Source organism: Notolepis coatsorum (genome assembly GCF_963971535.1).
Source record: "Notolepis coatsorum genome assembly, chromosome: 1".
NCBI classification, from domain to species: Eukaryota; Metazoa; Chordata; class Actinopteri; order Aulopiformes; family Paralepididae; genus Notolepis; species Notolepis coatsorum.
The window spans coordinates 18,287,639-18,306,623 of NC_140165.1; the positions used below are offsets into that span (position 1 = coordinate 18,287,639).

General features: G+C 43.6%; 1 protein-coding gene across 1 annotated transcript; it reads right to left on the reverse strand.

Moving 5' to 3' along the window:
• Positions 1-5,147: 5,147 nt before the first annotated feature.
• Positions 5,148-5,846, reverse strand: LOC311225429 (putative N-acetyltransferase camello; the record flags this gene model as incomplete). Its single annotated transcript, XM_084310707.1, has 1 exon — positions 5,148-5,846. The coding sequence occupies one exon, from the start codon at positions 5,844-5,846 to the stop codon at positions 5,148-5,150; it is 699 nt and encodes a 232-aa protein (XP_084166833.1).
• Between the last annotated feature and the right edge of the window lie 13,139 nt (positions 5,847-18,985).

Below are 18,985 nucleotides of genomic sequence, written 5' to 3' on the forward strand. Positions count from 1 at the left end.
AGGAGAGCTTCTGGCTCCAGACAAAAAAACTTTTATGACTTAGCTAGAAGACCCAATGCTGCATGGAACATTCTTTAATGATATGGACTCACTACAGTAGAAACTCATGCTTGAGTTTGCTGAAAGCCACACCTTTTGATTAGTTATGTGTTGTTTTTGATGCAATTAAACACATTGATGTTTGATTTGAGCTGCTATCCGTCTGCCAATTCATTCCACCGCTGTCCAAGGCCTGATTCTTCTCCTGTATCTGGTAAATGCAGCAAGTAGAATATTGTACAACAACGGCAGAGTACTCTAGTAGTATGACTATAGATCACAAGACAAACTAGTTCTGTTACGAAACTGACAACACTATTCTGTACACCACTGGCCCCTCCCCAGTTGCACTTTGCTGTTACAATCTAGTTTCAACAGCATCCAACAGGCCTTCTCCTCCTTACGCAAGCAAATCTATAAACTATGTCACCATAGTCTAGTTGGGACAAAAAAAGGGCCATAACCACCTGTTTCCAGGAGGCGGGGGAAAAGCATGATTTAACCCTATAGAAAAAGCAACTGTGAATTTAAGTTTTTTGATTAAAGCATCAATATGATGTTTAAACTCTAGATTCTTGTCCAGCCAGATGCCAAGGTATTTGTACCGTTCAATAACCTCAATAGAACAACCATCAAGGGTGAAAATAGAGAGGGGGAGAGGCAGTTGACCTAGTTGGAGCAAATAGCATTGCCTTTGTTTTGCTACCATTCAATGGCAGTTTTGAGTCAATGAGAGTATGCTGCAAGGAGGAAAATCAGACTCTACATTTTTGACAGCAGCCTCAAGAGAAGGAGCACAATAATACATAACTGTATCATCAGCATATACAGTATATGGTACATATAATAGACAAATTATATAATAGAAAAATAAGCCATCCATCCATGCCTGCCAATCTAGAGACTGGCAGGCCTTTCCATATCTATTTATTTTCCTTTTCATGTATGTAAAACATGAGGATATTTACCTTCTTAAGGTCTAGAAATAAGAATATGCTTACTGTGAGATGACACGACCCGCACTACAGACAAAGACAACTTTGCAAGAGCATAAGGACGCTTCAAACTGTCAAAATATATGACGTACTTAATCCGTTGCATAACTGGTTATATTGCTGTCTGGCTTTGAACTAAGTAAGCGTCTAGCCCTGATGGTACTGTTCTCCCATTCTTACTCTGTAAGTACACAGAACTAACTAGGTATGTGCTGTTACCTCAAAACTGTTCCTTTGGTATACCTCCCAAAAGAATAAGTAGAGAAAGGGGTCTTTACTTCCAGCACTGCAGCAGCTCATAACAGGCAGGCTGGAGTAAAAAGCAAACTTAAAACAGCTATGGAAGGCTTGAATTGTCATCCAAGGATGAAAAACTAACAATACAGTAATGTAACATATACATATGTATAACTTATTACACAATAATAAGGAATATAGGGAGTTATACTTTTTAAATTTATTCTTAATTACATATTACTGCACATAGTCATAAACAAACAGAATCACATAATACTATGTTCCAACTCCAGCTAAGCGCATAATTATCAAATTACAAAAGGTTTACGTTATATAGCAATGTCTGTGCTCATGCCCACTGGGGCGACAGGAGGTAGAGTGGTCGTCTGGTAATCGGAAGGTTCCCGGTTCAATTACTGCTCCTCCCAAGCAGCGTGTTGAAGTGTCCTTGAGCAAGACACTTAACCCATAATTGCTCCCGATGAGCAGGTTGGCACCTTGCATGGTTGTCTCCGCCATCTGTGTGTGAATGTGTGAGTGAATGGATGAATGTAAGGCATGAATTGTAAAGCGCCCTGGATAAAAGAGCTATATAAATGCACCATTTACCATTTACCCCTGACTAACTTTCACTTTCAGACATGATCCTCCTAATTTCACCAGAAGTGCTTACCGCACCAACATGAATGAATGAATAAAAACTTTATTTAACAGATTGCAAAATTGGTACAATACCGTACAGCTCAATACACACAATTGTTAAGGGGATGCAGACCAGAGAAAGACGTTTGTCTTGTTTACATCAGGGTCCCCCATTTTCAATTCATAGTGACATTTATGACATACACAACATACATGACATCATGACATTTATGACACAGGGACATACATGACATACAGGTATATAGTACTGTTACATTTGTGACATATACGATATTATGCAAATATACAGTACTGTTACCCAGAGATCCTAACAGAAAATATATATCAACATTTCTGGCTCTGGAGAACAGCATAAATTCCGTTTTACTAGCATTGAGGACTAATTTAAATTGATAAAAAAAAAAAGCTTCCTGAAGAACATTAAAAGAAAGCTGCAAGTTCTCAATGGCCAACTGAACAGTGTCAGCGATACAGTACACAATAGTATCGTCTGCATACGAATGAGCATGACAGTCATTCAAAGAATTCAGATTGAGCAGGATCCGATTTCACACACTGACGTCTAAAAGATATATAATCCTGAAACCAATCACATACACCACTATCCATGCCAATACTAGATAACCTTTTTAAAAGCAGGTGATCAACTGTATCAAAGGCTTTTGACAGATCTTTTTTTTTCTTCTCTTTTTCTCCCATTTTCTATTTTTCTCCCATCCCAATTTCGTATAGTCCAATTCTACCCTCCCCTGTCTCGAACGCTGTTAGGCCATGCCTCCCACAAGCCGGCTGCAATGTGCACGAAGCCTTACATCACGTGTCCCCTCCGGTACTTGAGGAAGCAGCCGTTGCATCTTTTCACCTGCACAGCACGATCTCTCAGCGGCGGGGGTCTGCGTGGGAGGGACACGCCGCCCCCGTCGCTTCCTGATTCTGCTGCGCAGGCGCACCAACCGACCTGTAGGAGTCGCTGTCCACAACGTCCGATCCCCACCCATCAGCTTTCCCACCCCTAACACTGCCAATTGTGTTAGTATGAACGACCAGCCAAGCTGATAGCAATGCGGAGAGCTGGGCTCGAACCCAGCGTCTCCTGCATTGGTGACGAGCGCCTTGCCCACTACACCACCTAGCCGCCAGGCTTTTGACAGATCTATAAAGAAAGCAGCCAATGTTTCCTCTTATCTAAAGCTGAAATGTCATTAGTAATCATGGTACCAACACCATTATTAAGTTTTTTTGTATTTTATTATTTTATTATTTTTTAAACAAATACATAAACAAACATGACAACACACGATAAGATATACAAGCATTAGTTGACAGTGCACATCCAATGAAATCACATTTTAGTTAATTGTCTTATATCACCATTATTAAGTTTGCAGACGACACAGCGTCAAAAATAACAATGAGTCGGCCTATAGGGAGGAGGTCCAGCACCTGGCAGCGTGGTGCGCCGACAACAACCTGGCCTTCAACACCAAGAAAACCAAGGAGCTCATCATGGACTTCAGACCAGAGCCAGCGTGCATCATGCCCCCGTCCACATCAATGGGATGGCGGTTGAGCGTGTCTCAAGCTTCACATTCCTGGGAGTCCACATCTCCAAGGACCTCTCTTGGACCTCTCAGCACTGGTTAAGAAGGCTCACCAGCACCTCTTCTAACTGAGGAGACTGAGGAAAGCCCACCTGTCCCCTTAGATTCTGGTGAACTTTTAGCAGTGTGCCATTGAAAGCATACTCACCAACTGCATCACAGTCTGGTACAGCAATTGCACTGCCTCTGACTTAAAAGCACTGCAGAGGGTGGTGAAAACCGCCCAGCGCATCACCGGTTCACCACTCCCTACTATTGAGTCTACCCCCCCCCCCCCCCCCCCATATAAACTCTGAACTCTGACTCCATTGCCTACACCCTAGGCTCCGTTACCCATACTGTATGACTCTGAACTCTGTCGCCTATACTCAACCTACTGCTTCACTGTCTACCATAGACAACAGTACTGTACAGTATACAGCATATTGACATTTATATCTTTATATAACCGCATATACCCATATTTGTCTGAATATACCTGCATATAACCCCTCTATATACTTGCTTGTACACCTGCACATAACCCTTAGCTCTGTATGAAAGCATGTACTATAATGCTGTACCATATATATATATATATATATATATATATATATATATATATATATTCCCACTGCATATATACCTATCCTCACCTGGCTGTACTTACCTGCACATAGTCCTTTACTATATCTATATCTGTACATATCCTACTCAGTCATACTGTCTCTATTTATATAATACAACTCTGTACATACATCTGATTAGTACTACACTCAGTAGTACAAATGTTTACTCAGTTTAAGCACTCTCATCACACAATGAAGAAGAAGCGATGCACTTGATCCTTCTATTATCCACCCACTGTATCGTTCTCGGTGCTACTCTGTACATTGTATGTTGCTGTTGCACTTTTACGGCTATATTTGCACTCTGGTTGGATGCCAACCTTATTTTTGTTGTACTGTATACTTGTGCTGTATAATGACAATACATTTGAATCTAATCTAATCTAACTGGTGTGTTCAGATAAATGTAGTGGAGTAAAAGTACAATATTTCCTAGACCAGACTTCAAAGACTTGGTGGCTGATTAGAAGAAAAGTTGAGATCCAAGACAGCTCTACAATTTTAAAATGCTTTTATTAGTGGTGGCTGATGTCTTGATCTAATGAAAAAAAACACCACACCATGACAAGCGGTCATACTCCGCCACTGCAATAACCATTTTCTACCACATTTACCATCCTGGGAAATGTGGTAGAAAGTGGTTATTGCAGTGGCGGCGTATGACCGCTTGAATAAGCTTAGTGTCAAGATGCAAGACTTGCTCGAGATTCCCAATACATTTACCCAACCTCTCTGAGAACAGACTCATACAGTCTTTTATTACACTACATTACGAGAGTGGAGAGCTAACTCAAGATAGAGATGAGAGTACTGATGCAATATTGCCATGACTACACTCAAGACATCTCTTTATACACCCCTCTTTGTACACCCACTTATGTCAGGACTGCAGGTTGCTCTCTTCATTGTGTTCATTAAAGTGAAAAAGTAAATTTTTTACACCAATCTTTTACATTTTAATTACTTTTTTTTGTTTGATACAGGACATGTTAGTCAAGCATTAGCTAGAGGCAGTGAGCCATTGATTGCGCCTGTATGTGTTTCTCCATTAGGAGAATTTTGACCCTGGACAGCTTTGTCATCCAATCAGGAGCCATCAATTTGGTGTGTGTCAGGCTGTGGATGAATCCCATCTTCTGATACAGGGCCACTCCAGCAGCATACGTGGAGCTGGTCCTCGGGACCAATCTGGTGAGACCGTGCTCCTTACAGTAGTCAACCACCATTTGGGCCATTCTGGAACCCAGACCCAACCGTCTGCATGACGACGAGATGCTCATTCTGAACAGCTCCCTGTACCTCTCCCCTCCGTTCTGCTTGGTCACCATGGCCACCATACCCACGATCTGCGACCGCCCACTAACCTCAGCCTCAGCCACCCAGAAGCAGTCGTCTGGCTGGGTCAGATAGTTCCCTGGAATGTCCTGCATGTCTGTCCGAAGCTTCTCCCTGACGAAGTTAGAGTAGACCCCATGGCAGGCATAATAGACCAGGCCCACCCAGCCTCCTATTAACAACAAGGCCCCTAAGACAGAGCCCAGGAAGTAGCCAGCAGCACCGAGCCCCAAGGTGATGCCCAGATAGAGAGGGCTGCTCATGGCGTTGTAGAAACACGGGCCGATGTGCTCCAGAATGCCATCGCTGAACAGGGTCAGGACCAAGTCTTTGTCCAAGGTACAATATGGCCGAATCACCAGCTGCATGACTAGAAGAAAAGGTCATAGATCATAGATATTTTAGCAGAATGTTCATTAAAACCAACTTCATATAGTATGCATACTATATGATTTTTCATTCAACCTTTATGCCTAAATGATATTATTTTATTTGACTTCATGAACTATTATTTATTCGGTAAAGAAATAAGCTAATAACCAGCATATGACATTGAAATGATATCATATAGGCCTTGTTCCTAATAGCTAAGCAGATAACTGCAGTATTTGGCAGAATTGTCCTACAAGCACCAGTGGTCCACATTCTGAATGAACATTTTCTTGTGTCTACTTTGTTAAAAAAGGATGCTAGCTACTTAATATTCCAACATGGCCACCACTTATCAGGATGGTTGCCACAAATAAAATGCCATTTCATGTTGATGTTACAAATCAGCTGTGACTTTGTAAACAACGATGGCAACTGATCAATTCACGGCAAGAAAGTAGACGCTTGGATACAGGTTTGAAAGTCAATGGCTTCAGGTTCTCAGTCGATTTATTCAGCAGGGCATCAGCGGTAGAATACAGCACTCACAGAATCCTTTCTTCCCACATTATTCACTTATTGAATCTAAACACATCTAAACACATCAGTATTATTTTCTGTTAGCGCCTGCATCCTCAACAGGTCACACCTCCCGCAGTCATTCATAAGTGCAAGTTGCCCCATTCTTCCGTTCTCACTTACTTAACATATAAGCTTATTAGTAACCACTCACAAATCCTTCTTCACCCCACCCCTAAACTCTGAGACTGGACCTTAAAAACACTTCTAACCATATAATATAACCCAATAGGCCCTGTTTAGACGGAAACGCTAGCAGGTGAATCCGCAAAAATATTTTTTCGGATGTGCCTTTTGTTTATACGGCAACAGCGTTTTTACAGGGAGAATCCGCAAAAAAGTGAGACCACCTTCCTGGGTGGAATTCCTAGAAACGATAAACCTTTGCGCTATCATCTAAACTGTCAAACCGCATAAAACTATGACGAAAGGGTTGTCAAGGCTCTCGTCGCGTACTGCTTACGTCACAGGCATGCGCCAGTAGCCGAGAAGCGTAAACAAAGCGAACAAGTATGTCTGAAGGCGTGTTCGAGATGGGATAGGCGGACGCAGATCTGCGCAGGTTTTACTACGGCCTCGCCAAGCGTGTTGCATGACGGTTAGAATGTTGTCCGACTTGCTCTGAAAATCTGACGAGACGCGGCGCGGAACTCTCGCGGGAGCGAGCCACGCACAGCCTTCAGAGCGAGGCGCCACAGTACCTCTCAGCCGGCTGCTCCCGGCTGGGAAGCGACTTGCTACGGTCGCGCAAAGCGCCTATTGGCTCAGAAAAGTTGTCAGTCACCAGCCACGTGACAGCCAGGGAGTTATGAGACGTTTGATTGATTGATTGATTGAAAACTTTATTATGTTATGCGTTATCATCATATCATCATGATAAACTTCAAGCTGTCAGACACACACACACACAGGCACGTGCACACATAGAGGCCAAGGGGTGCTTGAGCACCTGCCTTTTTGAGCCTCATCAAAAAAGTGCCCTTTTTGATTAATTTTTTTTAACCGGTACGCATATAGACTCCTTCCAACTGAAAAATGTCACGATAGAATCAAAATATTAGGTAAAGAGAGAGAGATGCCCCATATTCCATTGCAGTTTGCACGGCCTCCTCAGCGTGCCTCTCCGCGGACCTATATATTTTATGCATAGTGTGGGAGGTGATTATGATGATGATAGAAACCGCTGTGGCGCATACAGTTGAATGCTGGTATTACACTCATTGAGGGACACGAAGAAGTCAAGTCCGATGGGATTTGGGAATCTCAAATACAAATCGGGATTGGAATAAAAAATGCATTTATATTAAACAATACAGAATATACAGCACTTCTTGGGGTCTGTTGGGTAAGCACTTATTTTGCCTCAATATACACAGTATACATATATATATATTGATGCAAAACAGAATTATTCAGCAGTGTGTTGTGTGTGCGTGCGGCCAGGAGCGCGCAACAAGATGGTATACATTATGGTGTATATGAATAGTATATTCCACTATAGCAGTATATGGTGTGCTGTACATTTGAATCTGATCTAATTTTGCACACGGCCATCGCATTATAATGAGCTGGACAGGTGTGTAATGTGTGTGTGGTGACGTGAAAGCGTATCTGCCATGCGAGACTAGGCGAGAGGCTCTCGTGAAATCGGAAGTGTCCGCCTTTTTAACTCCTCCCCCGGCTTCACTCGGCTACTCTCGTCTACTTTCGAGGCCAACCGAAATCCATCTCGAACACGCCTGTACTGTGGCGCCTCGCTCTGAAGGCTGTGCGTGGCTCGCTCCCGCGAGAGTTCCGCGCCTCGTCAGATTTTCAGAGCAAGTCGGACAATTCTCCACTTGCACAACCTTAAAGTCGGCACTTCCGGCTGACTTCCGGTTGCCAATGGTACTTCCTGTCCCATCCAAATACATTGGTTTTAGCTACTTTTCTCCCCTTATTTAAACAACTTTGTCGTCACAGAGAGGCAATGAAACGTTTGTATTATTATAGTATAGAATGTATTTAATAAGCAAACGTTTGTCAGCAGGGTTTTTGGGCTGTATTTCATGTAAAAACGTTCACTGTTAGTTTACTTGCTCACGCTAATTAAGGCTAAAGCTGGCCAACAGAAGCTAGCGCAAGAAACGACGCCGAAAAGTATTGTTTATAGTGCATTTCTTGCCACCTTATAGCATTTGTACATTTGTATGACAGTCTATAATGCTCCCGTGAGGTTTTTCCGGACGTTTTGGTAATGATTTTCACTATAAAATCATATTTCTAAATGACAGGAAGTTGATGAAAACTGTCCGGAATAGCTTTGAGCTAACGATCTTTGCCGATGCATTGCAAGAAACGACGCCGCAAAGTATTGTTTATAGTGCATTTCTTGCCACCTTATAGCATTTGTACATTTGTATGACAGTCTATAATGCTCCCGTGAGGTTTTTCCGGACGTTTTGGTAATGATTTTCACTATAAAATCATATTTCTAAATGACAGGAATGAATGAATGAATGAAAACTTTATTTAACAGATTGCAGAATGGGTACAATACAGTACGGCTCAATACATACAATTGTTAAGGGGATGCAGACCTGAGAAAGACGTTTGTCTTGTTTCCATCAGGGTCCCCCATTTTCAATTCATATAGACATATATGACATACATGACATACAGATAGTCAGTACTGCTACATCTATACATTTATGACATACCAGATTTGCAAATACAGTACTGTTTGTGATACAGAAGGAGTCAAGAAAAGGGAGTATATACATTTGACGTAGAAACTGGAAGTTGATAAACTGTCCGGAATAGCTTTGAGCTAACGATCTTTGCCGATGCATTCCATTCTAAACGTAACGTTAGTTGTTCAAAACATTACCCGTCTATATAATTTGTTCCTCAACGTTATATAGACGGGTAATGTTTTGTAAACTAACTGCAGCCTGCTACAGTTAGAAGCTAACGTTAGCCAGCAAGCTGCAGCTTGCTACAGTTAGAAGCTAACGTTAGCCAGCAAGCTGCAGCCTGCTACAGTTAGAAGCTAACGTTAGCCAGCAAGCTGCAGCCTGCTACAGTTCGAAGCTAATGTTGAGGAACAAATTATATAGACGGGTAATGTTTTGAACAACTAACGTTACGTTTAGAATGGAATGCATCGGCAAAGATCGCATATAGACTCCTTCCAGCCTTGTATCCGGCTCTGAACGGGGTGTAACAGTGGTCGAGTGTATTTCCTCCCCTTGTGGAGCAGACAATGTGTTGAAAGAAAGACGGCATGACTTTTCTCAAATTCGCCTGATTTAAATCCCCGGCTACAATCATGGCCGCGTCTGGATGCTTGATCTGATGTGTGTTTAGATGGTCGTGTAGCTCCGCCAGCGCTCTGCCGACGTTCGCTTGGGGAGGGATGTATACTGCAGTCATGATTACTGCAGTGAACTCGCGTGGAAGATGGAAGGGACGACATTGGATCGAGAGGTGTTCCATGTCGGCGGAGCATGAACGGGAGAGTATCTGTACCTCCTTAGGGCTAGTCCAGCCGTTGTTGGTCATAAGACAGACACCCCCACCGATGCTCTTCCCGGAGGCCTCTGTATGGTCCGCTCTGAAGATGGTGAAGGAGTCAGAGGGAGAGATGCTGTGATCTGGAGTCGCTGGTTTCAACCAGGTCTCCGTGAAACACAGGACTTGACTTGACTTGACTCTTGATTAGTGGTCTTCTGGACAAACCTCCCACCCTCAACAACATAATCCGAGGCAATGAAGTGTTCACTGCAGATCTTCATTCCCTGTCCAACAGGCTGATTGCGCCGCTTGAGTGCAGCCAGCCAACGTGCCAACAACACTGTTTTTTTCACTGGTAGTTTGTGGAAATTAACCAACTTTCACACGGTAAAATTTGTTTGAACAGCCAGGAGCAATACAAAAAGAACCACGGCGGTCCCGTTGTTTGGTAGGCAACGTTGCATTTACTGACTGACCTTCAAGACACTCCATGTTTACTAGGCAGCTAACCAGCAGTGTAAACCAGGAGCCAGACCAAACCAACACCGTGACGTCAGCAACAAAATGGCGGCGCACATGTTCATAAATGCTACATAAATGGACATAACAAATCGTTTTTTCTTAGAACCGCCTTATTTTTATAACGTGATTTTTTCTGTGGTTTATCTAAATACTAATTTGATGCTATGACTATGTTTATATCGCTATGCTTCATCTCCCCTTTAATAACTCTGCTATACAGGGGTTGTGTAACTTGCCTTGGGACTTGGCAAGTTTAAAGAACGGGGACATGTAGACACTTGAATGTGTCCGATAAAGACTCTCAGATATTTAATATAGACATTGGAATGTGTTCGATAAGACTTTCACATATGTTCCCTTAGGAGGACAAGCACTAGGGGGAGCTGCGGGACAGTCAGGCTGGTGGTCAGAAGAATGGCGACAGGTGTGCTGCAGAACACACGAAGAAGAGGGGTACACAGCCCCTTCCTGCTAAGACAACGATGGGAGGAGATGTGTGCGAGATGGCTCTGCCTGAACAACGAGCCCCAGGCTAATAACGTGACATAGTAATTAGATATAGCACAACGCGCCATAAGTGTTATAAGAACAAGTATAGTATCGAGACGCCGTGCTAATGAAGAAGACGGTCAACCGACGAAGGTGAGAAGACGACAGAGAATTTGCTTGTTAGCAGTTAGGTCGCCATTAATGGAAAAGGTTTCAACATGTCCCCTGTACTTTGAATTCAAACAGTAAAGGGAGAGACTGATAATTGGATCCATGGTGTTAAGTGTAAGTAATAATATGCTTGAATGTAACTGCACTTTAACTGTTCCACAAGAGGGTGCTATAGGTGTAAGGAGACGCAGCTATTGTAGCTGACGTCATGTATCACATATAAGGGAATGTTCCCTCCCCTTCTATCTCTTACTGTCTCTCTCTCTCTCTAGCTCTCACAGAGAGCAGGTCTCATGGTGGAAATGTACAAATGAAATAAACCACGCCAGTTAAGGCTAAAGAAGACCTCGTCGTCATGACCATTATTTTTCTCCCCAGGTGACTCTGTCAACAGGTTATGGGCCCAGATCACGGAAGAGCAAAATAACGATAGCTAGTTAGCTGAAAAGTTTAGGCTAGTTTAGCAGCGGGAGAACCGCGGGACTCTAAAGCTAAGCTAACAGGCAGCTAAGCTGATGTAACCCAGGTTTCAGATTCTATCTAGATAACTATTTAGTTATAAGAACATAAATAGTTAATGCCATTGAATAAGAACATAAATAGTTAAGGCTATTATGTAAGAACATAAGTAGTTAATATTATTGGGTACCAAGTCCTTTGAATTACAGCATTGCCCTTTAATTTACTTCATGACGCGAGATAGATATCACGACAGCCACGCCTTGCTTTACAGCAGGTGAATCTGCTACCGCGCAGATGCAGACACACATCCACGGAGATCGACACGCAGCTGAACGTTGCTGCTGCCGAGATGAAATAGCATGATAAAAACAGTTATCAAACAGTTATAAAAGATTCCCCCAGTTGCAAAACCAAAGAAGCGTTGCAGTTAAAGTAACCTGCGGTTTTGGTGAGTTCGTCAACATTGTGCTGTTCATTGTCGAATACGCAAAATGGTTAGCTTCATGCTACAAGCTAATAATGCTACAAGCTAAATAAGGTAACATTCATTTAACATTCTTAAATGAAAACTAGGAAGGAACCATTTCAGAAGTACTTTATAATTGTATTGATATGCTGTACGATAAGAACATGGTCTATATACATTTTGACTGTTTTGAGAGTTTAATATAGAACGTGAGGAATGTCCCATATGCTAGCGCACTTTAGCCTAACTTAGCATGGGACAGATGGACATTCCCACGTGCTGTGATAAGATAAGATAAGGATAGCTAAAAGTAGCCTGATTGATTATTCATTCCGAAAGCAATGAAAGGATGATGAAGCGATAAAAGATGGTAAATAGCTTTTATTTTCTGAATGCCTGCTTGCAAGCAGGCCAGGTTTTTAGGTTACCCCAGCACCCCGTTCCACCCTGGAAGCAGTTCCAGACCACCCCCATCACCACGTGTGCCCACGCGGGGACGAGGCGGTGTGCCGGACCGATACAAGATGGCGAGCCAACCCACTGAACCTCTGATATAGCTCAAGGCTAATGCCAGCCTGATTCGAATACCCCTGTTGCTCAACTCCTGTTGCCTCAACAGTCCAGTAGGATTGAACTGATTGAACTTGAATCATAAGAACTTCCACGGATCGAACTGACCTATATCCTTTTCTGATACACAAACTGATTGAATGAGAATACAAGGACATTCCAAGGGCTTCGACCCCATTCACCTTTTGTTATTTTGATATTGTATTTTGTATTTGATTTGATTTAATTTGATATATGGGTACTGATATTTCTCCTATAAGAAGGGAGACCTAAAGGGTAATTACACCCAGTAAGATACTTGAACCACTGATAAGCTACTTGAACCACTGATAAGCTACTTGAACCACTGATAAGATACTTGAACCATTGATATTTCTCCTATAAGAAGGGAGACTTAAAGGGTAAATACGCCCAGTAAGATACCTGAACTAGTACTGTATGTCTAGCTAGCGCGCATTTAATGAATAAACCGGTCATTGCTAGGCTACGATCAAAAGATGGCGACCAGAGGCAGAAGCAAGTGGCCCACGTTTAACGGAAGGGCAGAAGAATATGAGCTCTGGGAAGAGCGGATGTTGTGCTGTATGCACGGAGTGGGGCTGAAAAAGACAATTTTGACGGGCCTCACGGGAGAAATTACGGAGGCCGCGCTAGCCCTGGATACTAAGCTGAATGCCGACGCATACTGCGAGCTAGCACCACTCCTAGACAAAACGAGCTTGGGGCTGATATTCTGGGACACAAAGGACAAAGGCAGAGAGAGTCTAAAAGTGTTAAGAGAATTGATTGATTGATTGATTGAAAACTTTATTAACAGATTGCAGAATGGGTACAATACAGTACAGCTCAATACACACAATTGTTGAAGGGATGCAGACCAGAGAAAGACTTTCGTCTTGTTTACATCAGGGTCCCCCATTTTCAATTCATCAGGACATATATGACAAACATGACATACAGATAGACAGTACTGCTACATCTATACATTTATGACATACCAGATTTGCAAATACAGTACTGTTTGTGATACAAAAAGAGTCCAGAAAAGGGATTATATACATTTGACGTAAAAACTGTACATTGGAGGAGGTTGGGGGGGGGGGTTGTGTGTGGGGGGGGGGGGGGGGGGTTTGGGTAGGGAGGGGTTGGGGGGGGGGAACACTGTACAACTGTACAAGCAAAACTGTACATTGGGATATTGACAACCATACTAGGTAATTTACATTGGTGGGGGTTGGGGGGGGGGACACTGTACAAACAAGCAAAACTGTACATTGGAATATTGACAAAACCATACTAGGTAAATTACTGTACATTGGAGGGGGTTGGGTTAGGACATTTACAGGGGCCAGAACGCTACATCTGCAGAGGTAGGCCCCGGATTGTATCCCTGTATATAACTTTGACCACGCTGAAGAAAGCTAACACAGAGACTGTGACTGAATACGTCATAAGGGCGGAACAGATCATCACGGCGCTCAAGAGTGCAGGAGAAGCACAGAGCGATGGACTAATGATGGCGATGGTTATGAGGGGACTACCGGAGATGTATAAACCATTCACACTGTTGGTGACACACAGTTCAGCGGACATGTCGCTGGGGGAGTTCAAGGCCAAGCTGTGGAACTTCGAGGCCTCAGAAGACTCAGACCCGGTCGCCGAAGAGGCGGGAGAAAGGATAATGAAGGCCCGGGCGCCTGTACGTTAATGCCAAGCAAGCAGTGCAAAAATGCTTCCGCATTCGTCACCGCACGCTAGTGCGGTAAAGCGCCCTTCTTTTCAGACAAATGCTACCGTGCGTGCACCGGCGGCGGCGTGCTCGCTCAGGTGCGTGCGTGCGCCGGCGTGCTCGCGCGAGGTGCCCGCGCATGCGCATGAGATCCCGCCTTGAGCGGAGCTCAATATATATAAGTCACCGCCCCTTATTCAGTATCTACCAATAGCTCAATTGGCAAGGACACATGGCTGTGGATCCTATGGCTTGTTTGCTGGCGAGTTCGAATCCCATCGAAAATATTTTTTAACGTGATTTTCTTTTAACGTGTATTATTTCGCCGGTTAAGGTTATTTCGCCGGTTAAGGTTAGGCATGGTTAAGGTTAAGGTTAAGGTTAGGCATTGTTTCGGAGTTGGTTAAGGTTAGAACGGTTAAGTTTAGGCGCTGTTAAGGAGCTGGTTAAGGTTAGAGTTTGTCAAAGAGAATGGCAATATAATTTCTATGGTTAAGGTTAGGCATGGTTTCGGAGTTGGTTAAGGTTAGAACGGTTAAGTTTAGGCGTTGTTAAGGAGCTGGTTAAGGTTAGAGTTTGTCAAAGAGAATGGCAATAGACAGCCTATTTCCGCGCGACCTGGGCGCTGGGCGGCGGAAAATGAAAGGCGCATTACTGCATGCCACTACGGTAAATTTTTGCACTGCTTGCTTGGCATAAAGCTACACGCGGCCCGGGCAGCGCCAAAGAAAAAAACTGAACCCCTGACGGAGATGGCATGTTGGCGATGTGGAGAAAAGGGTCACTGAAAAGATAAGTGCATAAAAACTGTTTGGTGTAGTTTCTGTAAAACTTCGGGACACGCAGACAGAGTGTGTAGAAAGAAGCGCAAAAAGAGCGCTCGGTAGGCGCACGTGCAAGATGGCGGCTGTGTGAAAGATGGCGGCAGCGGTGGACGTGAGACGAGTCGAGAAGACGCCCGGAGAGCAGCGGGAAGAGTGGACTTCACCTTCGGGGCGCAGACAGCATACGCCAGCCAGTCAACGCAGCAGCAGCAGGTCCAAAGCAAGGGACTGATCGTGGACACAGGTGCGTCGTCCCACATTATCAATGAGAGGAACCGATTCAAGAACTTTGACAGCACCTTCGAGCCGGAGAGACACAGCATGTGTAACACTTCCTCCGGTCCTGGTCCTGTGGGACCAGGACTCAGACATTCATATTCACAAGTACCTCCCATTAACAATAACACTCAATCAACATTGCCACCCGGTGGGCTGATGCCAATCTGGCATCAGCTCACACACCAACTCATTGTTATTTATTGTCAGTTGTGTTTGTTGTGTTTATTGTCTGTTGTCTCCACTTTGTTAGTCTTGTGTTCCCCTGTCTGTGGTTTGTAATTATGTTTAGTCTGGTTGGTTATTTGTTATTGTTTTCCAGTGTACTCTGTGTTCTATTGTTTCTGTCTACCACACCTGTGTCTTGTTTGTAAATTACCCTCTGTGTCTTGTCAATTAGTCTGTGTATATAGTCCTGTCTGTCCTGCCCTGCTGGGCGCGATCATTGTTAAATGTTACCTGTGTGTGTTAGTCGTGTATGTACCTTGTCGTTAAGTAAACTGTTCATCGTCACATTCTGTCTCCGGTCTCATCAATCTCCACTCTGTCATCTGGGTTCATCATGCCAAAGAAGCGTACTAATCGTAACAAGCATGGAGCTGGCAGACGGGAAGCGCACTTTCGGGTTGGCGCAGGGGAGAGGAGACGCACAGGTATGCCTCATAGACAGTGAGGGGCGCCGGTGTACAGTGACGTTGAAGAACGCCCTCTACATACCCTCGTTCCCACAAGAACTATTCTCTGTAAAATCTGCTACTGCAAACGGTGCCAAAGTGTTCTTCAATGAAGGTAACGATGTTCTTGTGGAGCCTGATGGTACGAGATTTAACATTGAGGTGTACAAGAGAATGTATTATCTACAAACAGAATGTAATGAAAATAATAATAATAATAATAATAATAATAATAATAATAATAATAATAATAATAATAATAATAATAATAATAACTTTATTTGTATAGCACTTTTCATACAGAGGTTGCAGTTCAAAGTGCTTCACAACAGTAACAAATACAGGCATGAGCGAGCATAGCAAGGTATGGTAAATCACAGTTTCACATTAGGATCTAGCATCCTAATAGGCTCTCTATTCAGTAATACAAATAATAAAATAGTTTAAAATGATTAAGTTTAAAAATAGTCTAAAAATTATAAAATAGAACGGACATACAACAACAGTAAAAAATACAGGCATAAGCGAGCATAAAATAAAAAATTTAAATAGCAAGGTTACAGTAAAAAGTGTGATAAGATTGTTCAATCAGATGAAAATGGCCCAGTTTGTCACGCCCCCGGTCCTAAGGGACCGGTCATTGGACTTGCAGCACCTCTCATGAACATTACACCACTGCATTTGTGTTTATCTATGTTTATTAATTTGTTATCTGTTGTGCTCACTTGTTTGTTGTCTGTGTATCTGTTGTGCCCCATTGTCTAGTCTAGTGTATTCTCCCCCTGTTTGTATCTATGTGTTATTTAGTCTCATGTTTCAGTATGTTACCCCAGGCTGTTCAGTCTTTCCCACACAACTGGGTCTTGTTTCCAATCACCCTCATGTGTCAATTAGTCTGTGTATATAGTGTTGTTGGCCCTGCTCTCCTGGGCTCGGTCATTGTTCATGTTACCCTCGTCCTGCCTGTTGTCAACCTTTTGTTTCTTCGTTCTTATCAGTGAGTCAGTTTTGTATTGTTTGCCACGTTAAAGTAAAGTGCTTATTACTTTCATCCACGACTCGTGCTTCATCTGTTTTCATCCTGCACTACCTCTCCTCGTGTTAAATCTGCATACCGGGTTCTACTCCTCTCTACCATCGACATGCCAGCGAAACGCTCCAGGAATCGTAACACAGTTAGGAGAATCAACCTTGGCACGATGTACCTAACTGGAATGGTAAACAACTTTGCTAGATTTGTGTAATGATATGTGTAATGTCAGTCATGATATTCAGACATGGCATGAGCTCATGGGTCATTGTAATTACGAGGATATACTGAAGCTGCTGGCGGTGACAGTAGGCATGCACATTAACGGTGAAAAGCATAGACCTAACACAGAATGTGATGTGTGTATAAAGGGAAAGTTCACTCAAACAAGGAACAGAGGTACCACGGAAAAGGTAAAGACACCACTTGAGCTAGTTAACAGATCTAGCTGGTCCAGTAAATAATGAGTCCATAGGTGGCTTTCAATATGTGCAGTCTTTCACAGATGTGTGTACAGGGGCAGTGTTTGTTTACTTTCTCAGAGCAAAGAGTGACACACTCCAGGCCACAGAAAAATTCCTTGCAGATGTAGCTCCATATGGCAGCATAAAATGCTTAAGGTCCGATAACGGAACAGAGTTCACAAATAGAGAGTTTCAGTCACTGCTGAGAAGGAACAAGATCAGACACAGTCCTGTCCTTACTCCCCGCACCAGAACGGGATTGCAGAGAGGGAAGGACACACTCTTTTCGAAATGGCTAGGTGTAAGCTAATAGATGGTAACTTATCTAAGAGTCTATGGCATTATGCGGTACAAGAAGCCGCTTACACCAGAAATCTGTGTTTTAACAAGCACACGGGCACCACCCCATATACAGCACTGACAGGAAAAAGGTGTGATCTAGCCAGGATGCACAAGTTTGGGTCAGTGTGTTATGCTTACCAACAGGACAGGAGAAAACTCGAATCCAGGTGTGAAAAAGGACTTTTTGTAGGGCATGACAAGGGCAGCCCCGCTTTTCTAGTCTATTATCCCGGTAAGGGGAAAGTGCAAAAGCACAGGTTAGTAAAGTTTGTCACAAAGACAACATGTGAGAACGAGACACAGACACAGGAGCCAGAGCTGGACTCTAGAGTAGGGTGTGAGGAAAGAGAGACACCACAGCCTAGTGTACTGAGCACAGACATGCAGACAGACGGTCAACAGCCCCCAGAGGATGATGACGAGAAGCACCCTAGGGTGATATCACGTGCCTCATGCAGTGGGAGATATCCCCCCCGGGAACATAAACCCCCAAAGTATCTGAAAGACTATGCCCAGAGAGAAAGTGACAAGGATGACAGTACACTTACCAGCATAGATTACTGCTACAGAGTAGTGAGTGGTGTACCTCAGACCTTTAAAGAGGCCATGCTATCCCCCGAGTCAGGCAAATGGGAGAGAGCGCTGGATGAGGCGATGAGGTCCCTAGAGGACAATCATACTTTTACTCGAACAAAGTTACCAGAGGGTAGACAGACAGTGGGAGGCAAATGGGTGTACTCAATCAAGGAGGGTATTGAAGGGCACGACAAGTACAAGGCCAGGTTTGTAGCTAAAGGTTACAGTCAGAGGGAAGGAATAGACTACGGTGAGACATTCTCCCCTACAGCCAATCTGCCCAGTGTACGGGTAGTGATGCAGAAGGCAGCTGAAGACAGCCTACCTGCACGCACCCATTGATAGAGAAATATATATAGAACAACCTGAAGGTTACGAGAAGAAAGGCGAGAAGCTAGTGTGTAAGCTAGAAAACTCCATTTAAGGCCTGAAACAGTCTGGGCGAAATTGGAACGCGATGCTTCATACA